The sequence below is a fragment of the Heloderma suspectum genome, chromosome 4, assembly GCF_057233095.1.
Source record: "Heloderma suspectum isolate Gila_16-S chromosome 4, 16-S_ref, whole genome shotgun sequence".
NCBI classification, from domain to species: domain Eukaryota; kingdom Metazoa; phylum Chordata; class Lepidosauria; order Squamata; family Helodermatidae; genus Heloderma; species Heloderma suspectum.
The window spans coordinates 146,000,169-146,016,791 of record NC_139461.1 but is presented as its reverse complement, the minus strand read 5'-3'; the positions used below and the strand labels follow the sequence as shown (position 1 = coordinate 146,016,791).

The 16,623-nt window shown below is 46.8% G+C and overlaps 2 protein-coding genes across 2 annotated transcripts in view; both read left to right on the top strand.

Annotated features, from left to right (window-relative positions):
* NRG2 (neuregulin 2) overlaps nt 1-16,623 on the top strand; it is a 209,885-nt gene that overhangs the window by 68,266 nt on the left and 124,996 nt on the right. The gene's annotated exons all lie outside the window — the stretch shown is intronic.
* LOC146347517 (uncharacterized) lies at nt 2,009-13,748 on the top strand. The gene has a single exon (XM_084850846.1). The coding sequence runs from the start codon at nt 2,573-2,575 to the stop codon at nt 3,641-3,643; it is 1,071 nt and encodes a 356-aa protein (XP_084706972.1). The 5' UTR covers nt 2,009-2,572; the 3' UTR covers nt 3,644-13,748.

Genomic DNA, 16,623 nt, shown 5'->3' with positions numbered 1-16,623 from the left:
AATTACGTATGCAATTAGATCTCTCCAGTTGAAATAAATGGGTTTAAAGATGCTCAATTTTAGCTGGATCATGCCCTATACGTATTGTGACCAAAATACATTAAATATCAGAAAAACAAACCACTTAAAATCCCACTTTGAGATATTTTTTACCTAGGAAATAACACGTTCATCCTTGTCAAGGCTAGCTGCGTATGAAGCAAGGGTCTGATGCAGCAGCTGCAAGCCCACTCGTTTCTCTTTCTTTATGCCTTTTCGCCGCAGCACCACAGGATTCCAGATGATCACAAACAGACACCAAATGCCCAAGGCCAGGTGTTCCTGGAGTCTCTACTTGGGATCCATGTCCATAGTCCAGACTCAGATGGTGATGGGAAGATGAAGATTGCCAGGAGCTTCTTGGCACTTTTCAGAGATGAGCAAAACACACAGTTGTCCGTTTCTTGGCTGGCAATGAGCCAAGTACATTCTCAAATGTTCATAGATTTATCTGGTTTACTCTTAGCAATACGGCCTGGCAGAGGTGCATCATGTATACATTGAGCCTGTGGAGACAAACCTGACTAACAAACATTAGGGAAACCCACCCCCTGTCAAGAGAAACAGTTCTCCCAGGTAGAGTGGTGTTACAACTGTATCTTGGGAAAGGATTAAATTTTTCAAAGGCTCGTTCTGACAATGAATTAATTTAATATGCAGCTTGAACCCAGAGGGAGGTCAGGGAGGGATGGGCAGATGGAGTTTTATTAACACCATTAGCCAGTGCTGCCATGGATGCTGAGTCAGATGTCCAGGGGGAAAGCTCTGGTTTGGGTTATAAGCAAAAGTATAGCATAGGTTTGTCTTTCCCAACCTGGTGCCCTCCAGTTGCCTTGAACTACAACTTCCATTGCCCCTGACCATTAGCCATACTGGCTGGGGCTGATGGGAGTTGTAGGCCAAAATATTTGGAAGCACCAGGCTGGGGAAGGCTGGAATGGGTGATCATAATTTCAATTTATATTCAGGAAAGTCTGTGTAAAGCAGGGGTGCAGAACCTCAGGCCTGAGGGCCACATCTGGCCCATGAGGGCCCATGGGCGCCGCCATTTGCATACGCGCTTCCCCCCCCCAAAGTCACCCGTGATAGGCTACGTAACGATTTACGTAGCCTATCACGGCTGACTTTGGAAATCTAGCCGTGATGGGCTACGTAAATCATTACGTAGCCTATCACGTGTGTGTGTGTGTGGTTTTTTTTTACATTCACTTTTTTATTTCACGGCCGGGGAGACGGGGCGCTTCTCCCCAGCCTGAATTTCGGCCGGGCAAGGCGGGGCGCCTCCCCCCCCCGGCCTGAACTTCAGGGGGAGAACCGAAGCGCCTCCCCCACACCGCGAAGCAAGCTGCGGGACCAGGTAAGTGACTTTTGTACATCCCTAGCTGGCTCTACCATTAGGCAGAGTGAGGCAGCTGCTTCAGGTGAGAGATGCTGGTGTTGCAAGCTAATCTTACAGGCAGCACCACCGGTCAGTCTCCCTCTTGAAAGCTCACCTGCCTGGCCACTGTAAGCCAGCCTGGGATATAGCAGCTGGCTGTGCAAATGCTGAGGCTCACCCACTCCTGCCAGCCTTTTTGCTCTGTGCTTTAGCTGAGGAATAAGAGCTGCACTATCTCTGCAGACCCCTTCATGGATCACTGCCTTGTTGTGGCGAAGGGGCTTGCGTAACTCAGTGAAGCCATAAGCTATGCCGTGCAGGGCCACCCAAGATGGACAGGTCATGGCAGAGAGTTCTGACAAAATGTGGTCCACTGGAGAAGGAAATGGCAACCCACTCCAGTATTCTTGCCAAGAAAACCCCATGGAACGTATCACAAGGCTAAAAGAGATGACGCCGGAAGATGAGCCCCTCAGGTTGGAAGGTGTCCAATATGCTACTGGGGAAGAGCAGAGGGTATTTCCAAGTAGCGCCAGAAAGAGTGAAGCGGCTGGGCCAAAGCCGAAAGGACACTCAGCTGTGGATGTGTCTGGTGGTGAAAAGAAAATCCGATGCTGTAAAGAACAATATTGTTTAGGAATCTGGAATGTCAGATCAATGAATCAAGGTAAGCTGGAGGTGGTCAGACATGAGATGGCAAGATTGAACATCGACATCTTGGGAATCAGCGAACTAAAATGGACAGGCATGGGCGAATTTAATTCAGGTGACCATCATATCTACTATTGTGGGCAAGAATCCCTTAGAAGAAATGGAGTAGCACTCATAGTCAACAAAAGGGTGGGAAAAGCAGTATTGGGGTACAATCTTAAAAATGATAGAATGATCTCAGTATGAATCCAAGGCAAACCATTCAGCATCACAGTAATTCAAGTCTATGCCCCAACCACTGAGGCCGAAGAAGCTGAGGTTGATCGGTTCTATGAAGACCTACAACACCTTCTAGAACTAACACCAAAAAAAGATGTCCTCTTCATCATAGGGGATTGGAATGCTAAAGTAGGAAGTCAAGAAATCACCAGTATAACAGGCAGGCATGGCCTTGGTGTACAAAATGAAGCAGGACAAAGGCTAATAGAGTTTTGCCAAGAGAACATGCTGATCATAGCAAACACTCTTTTCCAACAGCACAAGAGGCAACTCTACACATGGACATCACCAGATGGTCAATATCGAAATCAGATTGATTATGTCCTTTGCAGCCAAAGATGGAGAAGCTCCATACAGTCAGTAAAAACAAGACCTGGAGCTGACTGTGGCTCAGATCATGAGCTGCTTGTTGCAAAATTTCGGCTTAAATTGAAGAACGTCGGGAAAACCACTAAACCGTTCAGGTATGACCTAAATCATATCCCTGATGAATATACAGTGGAGGTGAGGAATAGATTTCAGGGATTAGACCTGATAGACAGAGTGCCTGAGGAACTATGGACGGAGGTCCGTAACATTGTTCAGGGGGCAGCAACGAAATCCATCCCAAAGAAAAAGACATGCAAGAAAGCCAAGTGGCTGTCTGATGAGGTTTTACAAGTAGCTCACGAAAGAAGGGAAGCGAAAAGCAAGGGAGAAAGGGGAAGATATACCCAACTGAATGCAGAGTTCCAGAGAATAGCAAGGAGAGACAAGAAGGCCTTCTTAAATGAACAATGCAAAGAAATTGAGGAAAACAACAGAATGGGAAAGACTAGAGATCTCTTCAAGAAAATCGGAGATATCAAGGGAACGTTTTGTGCAAAGATGGGCATGATAAAGGACAAAGAAGGCAGGGACCTAACAGAAGCAGATGAGATTAAGAAGAGGTGGCAAGAATACACAGAAGAACTATACAGGAAAGATCTGAATGTCCCTGATAGCCATGATAGTGCGGTCACTGAACTTGAGCCGGACAACCTAGAGAGTGAAGTCAAGTGGGCCTTAGGAAGCATTAGTAACAACAAAGCTAGCGGAGATGACAGTATTCCAGCCGAGCTATTTAAAATCCTAAAAGATGATGCTGCATTCAATATGCCAACAAATCTGGAACACTCAACAGTGGCCACAAGACTGGAAAAGGTCAGTTTACATTCCAATTCCAAAGAAGGGCAACACCAAAGAGTGTTCAAACTACTGCACAATTGCGCTCATTTCACATGCCAGCAAGGTGATGCTCAAAATCCTACAAGCTAGGCTTCAGCAGTATGTGAACCGAGAACTATCGGAAGTACAAGCTGGGTTTAGAAGAGGCAGAGGAACTAGAGATCAAATCGCCAACATTCGCTGCATCATGGAGAAAGCAAGAGAATTCCAGAAAAATGTCTATTTCTGCTTCATTGACTACGCTAAAGCCTTTGATTGTGTGGATCACAACAAACTGTGGCAAATTCTTAAAGTGATGGGAGTACCAGACCACCTTACCTGTCTCCTGAGAAACCTGTACGAGGGTCAAGAAGCAACAGTCAGAACCAGACATGGAACAACCGAGTGGTTCAAAATTGGGAAAGGAGTACGACAAGGCTGCATATTGTCACCCTGCTTATTTAACTTATATGCAGAGTACATCATGAGAAATGCTGGGTTGGATGAATCGGAGGTCGGAATTAAGATTGCTGGGAGAATTATCAACAACCTCCGATATGCAGACGATACCACCCTAATGGCAGAAAGCGAAGAGGATCTCAAGAGCCTCTTGTTGAGGGTGAAAGAGGAGAGTGCAAAAGCTGGTTTGAAACTCAACATTAAAAAAACTAAGATCATGGCATCTGGCCCCATCACTTCCTGGCTTATAGAAGGGGAAGAAATGGAAGCAGTGACAGATTTTACTTTCTTGGGCTCCAAGATCACCGCAGACGGTGACTGTGGCCATGAAATTAAAAGACGCTTGCTCCTTGGGAGGAAAGCTATGGCCAACCTAGACAGCATAGTAAGAAGCAGAGACATCACCTTGCCGACAAAGGTCCGTCTAATCAAAGCTATGGTTTTCCCAGTAGTAATGTATGGCTGTGAGAGCTGGACTATAAGGAAGGCTGAGCGCTGAAGAATTGATGCTTTCGAACTGTGGTGCTGGAGAAGACTCTTATGAGTCCCCTGGACTGCAAGGAGGTCAAATCAGTCCATCCTAAAGGAAATCAACCCTGAGTGCTCATTGGAAGGACAGATAATGAAGCTGAAGCTCCAATATTTTGGCCACGTAATGCGAAGAGAAAACTCCCTGGAAAAGACCCTGATGCTGGGAAAGACTGAAGGCAAAAGGAGAAGGGGACGGCAGAGCATGAGATAGCTAGATAGCATCACGGATGCAATGAATATGAACTTGAGCACGCTCCGGGAGAGAGCGCAGGACAGGAAGGCCTGGCGTGCTATGGTCCATGGGGTCACGAAGAGTCGGACACGACTGAACGACTGAACAACAACAACAACAACAACAATCTCTGCAGAGGGAAAAGTGTACATCATTCTCTAAAGCTTTGATACCAACAATAGTCTGTCAGTTGCCATGCAGCAGGTTGAAGAAACCCGCTTCAAGCCACACCATAAGGTGGGAATGGAGGAGGGCAGGGATTAGGATCTAAATGTTGCAGCAAGACCTTCCAAAGTGCTGGTCATGGTGGCCAAGGGCTGGGCAGGCTGACATTTGGTTCTGCGTTGGGCAGCCAAGTATCTTGGACCATCACTAGCCAAGCCATGGCCTAACGCAATGGCAAGACTTTTCCCCCAGTTAATAAAATAAAGACAAATCCCCCTAGCCACTTCATAAAAAGGTAAATACACCATCTCAGATTTGCCCCTGAAGATCAATCAGAGAGAATTTTCCTCTCCATATGTGCTGAAAAAAGCCAGGCCAAATGAGAGGTGGGATAAGTATGGCAAACGTTTTCTAGAATGTCTTCTAAATGCTTAATTGTAATAATAATGCTGTTTATCCATGCAGGAAATTTCCTATACACACTCTCCTGGATCCTCTGAACACCCCCACCTCCAAGATCAGCAAGTCAGATGCAGGGTTGCCATTTTCTAGCTGAGGAAAAAAACCCACTTAGTTATTGGTTGGAAATCCTTCAATTTAGGATTCTGAAGCTGCAATGATACAACATATGAATAAATTACAAACCAAAAAAAGAAAGACGGTGATTGCAGATCTCTTGTCCTGCAATTTCACAGGATGCTAAAGGACAGGATTCTAAAGAGGAGATGTGCTCAGAAGAACCAGTACACACTGGCTGAGCTTGTGACAGACCAGGTCTGCGCGTTACATGGTTGAAGCCTGAATCCCCCCAAAATAAATGTGTGTGCATCTATGGATAGATGAGTGGCAAACTTCTCTTGCAGACTTGGCGGAGTGCAAGTCTTGCTCAGAAGAAAGTGCGCCCTGCTCCAACACACACTGCAAAGGCCATCTGCTCCAGCTAGCCCTGGGCACTAATATGAGCATCAAAACGCAGTTTTCAAGCCATACATGTAATGCTTTTGTTATACTCCACTCCTCAACAAGAACTGAAACCATGCCTCTTAGAAAGCCAGGAGCGCAGTGCCAAGAGCCATCCAGACCTGTAGAGATTGTGCTGCTGTCCCATGTTCTTTTCGGGCAAGTCAGATCATTCTCCACGGTCTGAGAAAAGGTGGAGGAAGCTCTGGGAAAACACGGGGACAGCAATTTGATAACAATGTCCTGTGGATAGCCCATGTAAATGAGGCATCCCATCCAAAGCATGTGCCTAATTTAAAACCGTTCAGTACAATTCACATAGATATGCACATAACATACAGCACATACATGTAGGGCAAGAGTGTAGTAGGAATATCTGGAAAATATTCTAGAGGGCCTGGGTCTTCAAGACGAATGAGTAGCTATGGTTTGGGTGCTACTCTGTGGTCACACGAGAACCGTGCGCCTCCCTCTCTGCATTTTAGCGAGACGGCCGATTTTGATGGTCTAGTGGAGGCTTTGGGGGAAGGAAGGAAGCTGGGACAGCGACAGGAAATGGCATAAGCCAGCCACCCCAGCCACCTCCCCTCCCACCCCCAGGCACGCCCCCTTCCCGCATCTCTGCACACTGTGCAGAGAGGCACCCGGCATGGTTCTCTCCGCACTGGCTATGAGGGGGAGGGGGTGGGGAGCCCTGTCTTCAGCTCTGGAGCCAGGAAACCAAAAAATCCTGTATCCCCAGGATGCTGTCTAGGAGACATAGGATTGCTCCGTTACAGACATATGCACTAGAAGGTTACAGCTTGTAGGTTTTGACTTGCCTTTTGCACTGATGTTGCAGGGCAACAGTATGCTGAAATATAACTTCAGAGGCCATGTTTATGCACTGTCTGACCTTGGTAGAGAATGCAGAATACAGAACATGGAATTTATACGATTTGTGTTTGCATTCTTTGCTGTGCCACATATTCCTTGAGTGACTTTCAGAAGTCGATGTGGGCTTGATCCCTAAAAGTGTCACACAAATGCATCTGCACCTTATTTTGGAATTTAGAAACTCTGGAATATAATATTCTGTGCTTCCTGGGAATTGTGAGCATTAGTAAGGTGAAGAATTCCAAACAATTTGTAATCCTAAGGATGAAAGGCAGACTTTAGCAGAAGAGATCTGATTGTGGAATAATCCTGGTAGTGTTGGCGTAGGCTCCTGATTTCCCCTGGCACCTTGTGCATGTTGGTTTGTATTTCCCAGGCCACCCACACCACAAAGTCAGACTCTAGGAGGTCTCGTGGAGCCCCATCTTCATGGGATCCTGCTGCCATTCAGGCATGTTTTATTGCAGCTGGGGGATATGTATGGAAATAGTTAAAAACCACACTTATCCACCCAGAAGTGGGTGTTGCCTGTGTCATAAACAGTATAAGAACAGTCGGAAGTTTCAGCTGGCAAGCAAACCTTGAAGCAGCACTGCTGGGGTATTTACATCTGGCAGGAGTTGCCTTTTCCTTGGGACTGTAAATATTCTTGTCTGTGCAGGATGTCTGAGAACAAGAGGAAGGGCAGAGGAAGGGGCAAAAAGAACAAAGAAGGGAGGGAGAAGGCAAAAGAAGCAGGCCCCACAGAAGGTACTTTCAGTTGTTAGCATATTTTACTGCATTGTAAAAGCTTCTAACCAGAGAGCATTTTCAAGCTGCCTGAGCCAATGCAAATGTGTCGAGATACTGTTTCTGTCTCCTTCAAAAGCACATTGCTCTGTAAAATCCTCTTCTATTTCTGAAATATTTAAAAATAGCAGCAGGAATTAATATCCGCAATAATCAAAGCAGGGTGTTTTCTGGGTATATCCACGGTCATGACTCTGACATGCTGATTAGAAGGTTTCATGCAAATAGGTTTTTTTCTTGTGTAACATCCAGAAAGTCTCTGTTCCTTCAGAGACAAGAACTATCACGGAACGTGATCCAAGTCACTTGCTGTTGAAGCAGTTATTTTTGTGAGTGACATGTGTACTATATAATTCTACTGTTGTTAGTATAATACTGATCCTTACAGGTGGCTCTTATCTGTAACTTATTATACTGGTGTGGTCCACTAGAAGTGGATTGCCCATTAGTGGGCTGAAAAGGTAAGATAAGAGGACCTTGAAATGTATTTAGTGATGCTGGGAGAACATTTATGCACCTTTAATGCTTCCTCTTTTACAATAAGAACAAAGCAACAAGTTACCTGGTTAAAAAATGCCAGCTTTATTTAAAGGGACTTTTGTTTTTTTGGTTGATAATTTAACAGTACGTCTTCCTTTGTGATGATTCTCTGTGCATACTGGTGTGACCATTCCTTAAGGTGGTGGTTGTCGTTTTTGGTATGGAGATGCATTTGAATGGTGAAGGAGCTTGCTTGTTTATATTGCTGTTATCATTTTATTCTGCCATTCTGCCAGAGAACTAAGCATGGCAGACACCGTCCTTCCTATCTTATCCTCCCGTGTCTGTGAGGTAGGCTAGGGGGAGAGATAAAGGGCTGCCCCAGGCTCACGCGGTAAGCTTCATGGCTGAGCAGGGAATATGAAGTCAGAGTTCAGCACTCCATCTGCCACACTGCAGTGCGTTTCTGTTGTAAGAAACTAGGAGCTGTGCATTCATAAGCTTTCAGCCAGGTTATGTCTTAAATGAGGATCTGCATGTTCCCCTTTGCCCTCTTGGCATGATTCTCCCCAGTGTGGAGAGAAAAGAGGCACATGTGAAGGAACACTTAGACTGACACCCATCTCCGATTCCTGCTGCGGTTTTATTGCGACTGGTGAGGTGTCAGGTCCGGACTGGTGGCTAAAAGATTCACTACAGAAGAATAAGCCGCTGGCCCCATTTCCACTGTGAATGGACCCTGCATGTGAATCCTCCCCCCAGTTACTCCCCCCGCCCCCAACACACAGTTCTGTGTGGTTCTGCTCAAAATGTAGGTGCTCATATGTGATATCAAGTCTCCACAGCAGTAGGCTGTGATTCTGGGAGTGAGAAGATTCTGAATCATTTACAAGCCCTTTAGCAAGGGGGTGGCAGCGGGGGGGGGGGGTGTTTGAAAAAAGCAGAGCAGCAGCTGTGTGAACGCCCAAGGAGGAGGCAGGGCAGGCATTGCTCAGCTGCAGAGGTGACTGGATTACATGAAGGGCAGCTTGACATTATTTGCCTCCAAAGTAGCTGTGTCCTCTGTGCCGTGCAAGCCCCAAGAGTGTGACTAAAAGACACAGAACAGAAACATAATGGATCTAGCCCCAAGGAAACTGGGTATACCGGTGGGCATGGGGAATCAAGGCATCATTCTGTGGCTTTTATTTTTTTTAAGTTCAAGAGCATCACATTTCAACAAAAAGAACTAGCTTTCTTTCTTTTAAAATCCTTTCTCCCTGGGGTGTGCCGCTATTTAAGGTGTCCAGATGTAAAAGAGGACTGGTCTCCTGCACCTTTAATAGTTGTGTTGGAAAGGGAATTTCAGCAGGCATGCATTGCAAACAACACCCGCTGAAATCCCTTCTGCACATCTATTAAAAGTATGGGAGCCTGGTCCTCTCTTGTTTTTGGCCACCCTACTGCTATTTGATAAATGTCCCATTTATGTGGATTTTTTGGTTAAAAACTATTTTCTGTATTCTGTTTTAACTGAGCCCCAAGAAGATTTCTTTTCTTCTCCAAATTGAGTTATGCAGCAATGAATATTTGCTAGGGAAACCCTCCTGCCTGATTGGGATCCCGCATTTTGAGAATGAACAAAACAAGGTGTGTGTGTGTGGGGGGGGGACTGCGTATGCATGCACACAGAGAACACTAATTAGGTATTTGAAGGGTGCAAGGACAGCGCATCCAATAAGCAAATGCTAAAGCCACCTTCAGAGAGGTGAGAACTGCTCATCACTGAAGCAGATAGTGAAATGCTTTTGAAGGGACAGAACTATCCAGTGTTTTAGAAGCTGCATTTCCTAATAATCCCAAGAATTCTCGGTGGTTGTGAAGGAAAATATTTCCTGTGCTTAAAGTGCATTAACTCCTGTAAATCAGAGAGGTATAGATGGGATTGCTGCATTCCTTTAAATTGAGCTTTAGCATTTTATGTAATGGCAAAGTCAGTTTTAATGGATGGTTGCAGCCCTCCTAGAATGCTGGTTTCCAGTTGTTGGGTCATAATACTACTTAGGTTGCACTACCACCACAACCACTGTCTGCTTGGGGTTTGGGGTTTAGTTTCCTTAAGAGAAAGAAAAGAAGGGTTGGGGAGCCAGAGATGGTAAACTAAAAAATAAATGTCATGGTAAATGGTTTTGCAGTTAAAGGTGCATCTGAAAAGTCAGAACACGACTGCTCTTGAATGAGTATGTATAACTGCATCTGCTCACTCTTGTTACTCTTGCCTCCCCCCTTTCTCCCTTTTTTTGTCTTCTGCACTGTCAGAATGTAGACTGTAAGCTCTTTGGTGCAGGGACTCGATGGTTTTATACGTTGATGGTGCTATCTATCTCTATCTAGTTGATTTACAAAGGTGTGATCACAACACCTGCTTACTTAGACTTTCTGTTGTTTTCCCACTTTGCTTGGGTGTGTGGAAAACCTTGACTTGGCTAGCTTCAACCCAAAGAATAGGCCATGAACTTACAAGCTAAGCCCCTATTTGGGGTTTCCTCCTTGTTGCACTGTCAGTACCTTGTTTTTCATCACGGATCACTGGTGACCTCATTCTGTAAGCAGATTGCACATCCTTCTTTGCAAGAGGGAGCGTGAGCCGCCACGCAGGGAGGCCCAGGCCCAAAACGGCAAGTGGGAGGGAGTAATTCAGGTCAGCCTGGCTTCGCCACACGGCATTCCCTGTCGCCTAATCCTGACCGTGTCCAATCCAGACAAGTTGGAAGTGCTGATGATGAGTGGCCCACCTGAATGACAAGGGCTCTGCTCCCCCGAAGGATGGTGTTTTGCTGTTTGGGGCTCTCCTGAGATTGGCTGTGCTTCTGGCTGCTCAGGCTGTGGCTAAGCGTGCTTTCCACCCACTAAAGTGGATAAGCTAGCAGTGCCTCTTCATTGTGCCTCATTCTCCATGCTCTGGTCACACATGTCATGTGGGGCTGTCCACAGAGACAGTCCAGAGAATTCAGAAGTCTCAGCTTGGCTCTTGCCTGGGACAGATCGCAGAGAACGGACTTCACTGATTCTTCATCTGCACTGGCTGCCTGTGTGTTTCCAGGCCCAATTTAAGGTGCTGGTCATTATCTGCAAAGATAATCTCTGAAAGACTTGGACGCTCATTTTTTGGAAGCATTTTGGATTTGGAAGCAGATTTCTTCCCATGGAATTGCAATTTCCCCAATATTTAAACTAGGTGTGCCTCCCAGAAAGACAAACCTAGAAGAATCATGGCTGCCAACATAGATGTTCTGCCCCAGTGAACATATTTGATAAAGCAGAACCTCAGAGTCTGGAGAGGATGGCAGAGATGGATTCCAAAAGCAGCCCCAGAAATGGTGATGATGATGTTGATTTATCACATTTCTATACTGTCCCATAGTCAAAGCTCTCTGGGCAATTTACAGGGGTTAGACATTAAATACAGTATAAAAAGTTCAAAATCCATTTACATAAAAGCACACAGGCAATATACACAAAGTATAACTAAAAACAATGTTGAACAGACTGTCATAGCTAAGGACACATCCAGGACCAATTAAAACTCATCATATGCTGCCAAATGCCTGGGAAAAGAGGTCAGTCTTAACCTGGTGCCAAAAAGATAGCAATGTTGGCACCAGGCAGACCTCATTGGGGAGCTCGTTCCATAGATAGGGGGCCACCATAGAGAAGGCCCTCTTCCTCGTTGCCACCTTCTGAGCTTCCCTTGGAGGAGGCACCTGGATGCTGAACATAGAGTACAGGTAGGTTCAATTTGGGAGAGGCATTCCATCAGGTATTGTGGACCCAAGCCATGTAGGGCTTTCTAGGTTAAAACCAGCACCCTGAATTGAGCTCAGAAGCATATAGGCAGCCAGTGCAAGCAGGCCAGAGTCGGTCTTATATGTGAGGACCTTCTAGTCCCAGTTAGCAATCTGGCTGCTGCATTTTGCACGAGCTGCTGTTTCTGAACCATCTTCAAAGGCAGCCCCACATGGAACGCATTGCAGTAATCTAACTTGGAGGTTACCAGGGCATAGACAACTGAAGCCAGGTTATTCCTTTCCAGATAGGGGCGTAGCTGGGCCACCAACCAAAGTTGGTAGAAGGCATTCCATGCCACTGAGGCCACCTGAGCCTTCATACTGGGCAGATCTCCCAAGGAAGTGAGCCAACCCTGCAGCTCTTGTTACACATGGTGTGCGTTTGATAAGCAAGGAATTAACTCTGTTGCATGCCTTCCTGGAAACGCCCATTTTAGAGCTGGGGACCATGATGCCCGGCCCTCTCTCATAGGAAGCCAGATTCTGGCACAAACAACAGGGGTTGCCCACTGCCTTCAGACCCTGCTTGCAAGCTTTGCAGAGGCACTTAGCTGGCAGCATACCACAAATTGCATACCAGTCTACAGGGCACATGTGAGAAGGCCACAGGTTTAATATGGGGTGGGTCTGAGCCTCCAAACACCCCACAATTCCTTTAAAATCATTTGCTGCTGAAATCCAAGAGCCGTTTTACAGAAGGCAAACACATGAATTTCCCACAACATCCAATTCCTTATTCCATGAATACAGCTTCTGGGAGGGGAATGGAGGATGTTGGAGATGGGCTTCCAGAGGCAGGAGACCAGTGGCACTGTAGTGAGCAGCTGAGCGAGCAACAGCCATAGTGCCTCAGTGGTGAGCCAGTCTCCTCCCTTTACCCCTCAGCTGTGAAGGTGGGCCCAAGCAAAGGTGCCTGTCCAAAAGAGCGCTTGGCGCGGCAGACAAGGCATGAACCCTGCGAATCACCTTTGTGATTCTGCACAAGGAGCACACTGGGGCCAGGCCTCACAGGACTTTGGTCATGGCTAATATTGGGGCTGTGCACATTCACACTGAGCAAGGGATCACTGTTGGTATGAAAACAGGCTTTTCCACAGAAATAGGGCAGGTGGGCAATCAGGCCACAACATTCAAAATGGTTCCTGAAAGTTGTTCTTCAAACATGCAGCTGGGCTCTTCTTCAATAGCTTTCCTTTCCATCATTCCCCACAATGGAGCTTGAGCTCGCAGCTCTAGCTTTCCAACCTATTTGGGGAGGCACTGGAGGCTGCTGCCCACCGTGTGCAGTTGTAGCTTCCTTTGTCGTCTGTCCAGGCCCTGGCTTTCTCTGGCAGCAGGCTGTTCTCCCACCTCAGTGGGCCTTGAACCTTGTGTCAAGGAGGGCTGTGTGTCTTCTCAGCTATTGGGGTGCTGTGTTATGTGGCTTGAGCTCCATGTGGTATAAGGGGGTCTGGATTCTTGCCTGTGGAGATCCTTGAGAGGTCACAGTGGTTGAGTCATTGTTGCCTGTGTCACAAGAGCTCATGGAGTAGGAGGCACTCTGGGGTCGTCATTGGGCTGGAAGCTGTCCTGGGTGTGTGTGTCCCTCTTGCTGGTACATTGGCTTCCTCTGTGTCTGAGTCGCATGGGGGCATCATTGCCAAAGCAGCCCATGATAGATGGACACTGGTGTTGCCTGGGCCACTGGGGGCATGGCTGTCATTTTTGTTCTGTGATGCGCTTGTGTGTGTCCCCCGTCCTTGGCTGTGTGAGTATAGGATTTGCTGGCCATTGCGCTGGCATAGTAACACCATATCTGTCCCCCTCTCCCCAGCTTAATTGGTCTGTAGGATTGCTTGGTCTGGCTTATTTTAGACATCACACCATTAAGGAAGCCTATGTATGGTGTATTAAGAAGTTAAGACAATCCAATTGTCTGGATTGACAAACCATGGTTTGCCATCAATTAGCAAATCAGAATTGGAAATCATAGTTTGAAGTAGGTTTGCAAACCATGGTTTATGTTAACTATGTTTTGCTTTGATGTTTGAATTGGCAAACCATAATGACAGCTGTTTAGAGCCATGTAAACTATGGTTAGCAGAAAGTACGAACGGTGTTTGAATTAAAAACATACAAATATGATATTAGTCTCATAGAAATCTATATGAGATTCCCATATTTGTCCTTTATTGAGGCTGCAGTCCTATGACTTTTACTAGGCAGTAAGCCACAGGAATACAGAAAGAACAGTGGGATGTATTTCCAAATAAGGATTCATAGGACCAGTTTGCAAGATATGTAAATGCAGAATTTTGCATTTGAAGCTTGTTAAATATTACTAATCCTACTAAAGATAAACTTTTGCAAGATTTATCTCAGATGAAATCAGCAGTCCTGACTATAAGTTGGAAAAATAAGTTGGAAATTGTGTTTCACAGGGAAGCAAAAAAGACAGCCTTTACGGGAGTCACTCCAGTTTGCCTTTACCTCTATAAGTGCTTGAGTTACTGTGGCCCCAGCCAGCCCCTTCTAACCCCCTTTTCCCTGCCCTGAAGCCCCTGTTCTGCAAAGGATCAAGGCTGCGCGTTAATTACTTCCCTACAGCAGTCAATCAAACATCAAAGAAATGGATCTCAGTAACTTCAGAAGTGCGCATTTAGGGGACAAGCCTCATTGACCACAATGGGATTTACTTCTGAGTAGTCACAAATTGGTTTGTGCTAGGAAACACAGGGATGGGAAACTGTCAGGGTGGACACTGAGCCCATAGAATCCAAGAGTAGTTCTGATTCTGAGGAAGAGGAGTCGCTCCTGGGAGAGGAGCGCACTCCTCTTTCCCAGGGCCAACAGCTGACGGAGATTCCTCCCACCAGCATTCCTAGCTTAGATAGCAGTCCTGGGAGTGACAGAGCGCGGGAAGCAGACTTGATGGACGCGCGATGCCGACGCAGAGAGCGGCGCCAAATAGAGGGCGCAGAAAGGAGGCGTAGTGCCCGGTTGGCGCACAAACAACGGCTGTGCCCAGAGGGTCCAAGGAAAAAGGGGAGGGACTCTCCCTAGTCCTTAAGTTCAGGGGTCTGCCAGTAATTCCCTTTCAAACGGGGACTAACTGTTCCGACGTAGGGCATAGGTACTCTGCTGCTCATATCTAGTTGCTAACAGTAGAGTTGTTAAGTTGTAAAAGAGGAATAAAGCTTTGAAAATAATCCATTTGTCTGTGTCTGGACTTGGCTACTGAATTAGACTGAGAGAGGCCTCCAAGGAGCCCTTGACAGAAACACCCCTTGACCGGGGTTAGGATGAAAGGCACACCCCTGGGCAGGGCTAGCACACTTGAGGTAAATGCAGGGGTTGGGGCACACAGCAACTATAGTGCGGAGAACCTGACTTAAGGAAAAGAATCAGACATAAAGTAGTCTCAGGAAATCTGTTTTTTCTGCAAAAAGCTCCAGGGTGGCTGCGAGATGGCCATGACATCATGTGCCCCAAACGACCTCCGAATGGAGCTAGCTCACTGCAAATCGACGATGGAGACACCGCCTAGGATGCTATTTAGAATTCACCACACACTATATGTCTTTGTCAGATTATGGGGAGCAGGAGTACACTTGGTGGTCTTTGGGTAAAGACTAGCTCTATAATTCTGTGGTGCTTTGATTCTTATCTCCCTAAGGCCAAATGCTTTGCAACTTATGCCATATTCCAGAGAGGATGGAAGAATAAAGTACTGCTCCCTTTTCTATCTGGACTCTGTGAAATTGGTTTCTAGTAATCCTTACTAGAAACTGACTCCAGTGATATATTTGTTTGGTAAATCCTTAGCATTTTTATGGTAGACTAAGAATAGAGACTATTGAGGACATGACAATGTTGGTAAGAACAATGACCATATCTATTAGGGATGGCGGAGAATTTCTCCTCGAAACTTCGGGGGGCCGAGCGCCAACGTGTTCGGCCCCCGAACAAGTTTCGGGGAGAAATCCTCCGCCCCCCCCGCCCCCCCCCCGGGACGGGACTTACCTTCCCTGAATGTCCCTCCCGGCGGCGGGTCCGGCTGGCGGTTCGTCCGGTGTTCGAGCGGGGCGGGAGCGGCAGCCAGTCTTTCGACCGGCTGCCGCCCCCGCCATTGCAATGAAAGAAAAAAAAAAAACGTCCCCTGATAGGCTACGTGACGATTCATGTAGCCTATCACGGCAAGATTTGCAAAGTCAGCCGTGATAGGCTACGTGAATCGTCACGTAGCCTATCACGGGTGACTTTAAAAAAAAAAAAAAAATGTGTACGGATAATGGCGGCCCCCATAGGGAGCCGCCATTCCCCTTCCTTATTTGGTCGCTGTAGTCTACGTCAATGTTTACGTAGACTACGGCGAAAATAAGGGCAACGCTATTTGCGTTGCCCTTATTTTCGCCGTAGTCTACGTAAACATTGACGTAGACTACAGCAACTAAATAAGGAACGCGAATGGCGGCTCCCTATGGGGGCCGCCATTCGCGTACGCGCTTTTTTTTTTTTAAAGTCACCCGTGATAGGCTACGTGACGATTCACGTAGCCTATCACGGCTGACTTTCCAGATCTAGCCGTGATAGGCTACGTGAATCGTCACGTAGCCTATCAGGGGACTTTTTTTTTTTTTACTTTCGTGTTCGCGGCCGGGCGAGGTGGGAAGCCTCCTCCCCGGCCTGAATTTCGGCTGGGCAAGGCGGGAAGCCTCCCCCCCCCAGCCTGAACTTCGCGGGGGGAGCAGCGAAGCGCTCCCCCCCACCGCGAAAAAGCTGCGAGAAAAGGT

What these genes read in the sequence shown, in the direction of transcription:
- LOC146347517 (XM_084850846.1), top strand. Translation starts at nt 2,573, where the DNA reads ATGCTGATCATAGCAAACACTCTTTTCCAACAGCACAAGAGGCAACTC.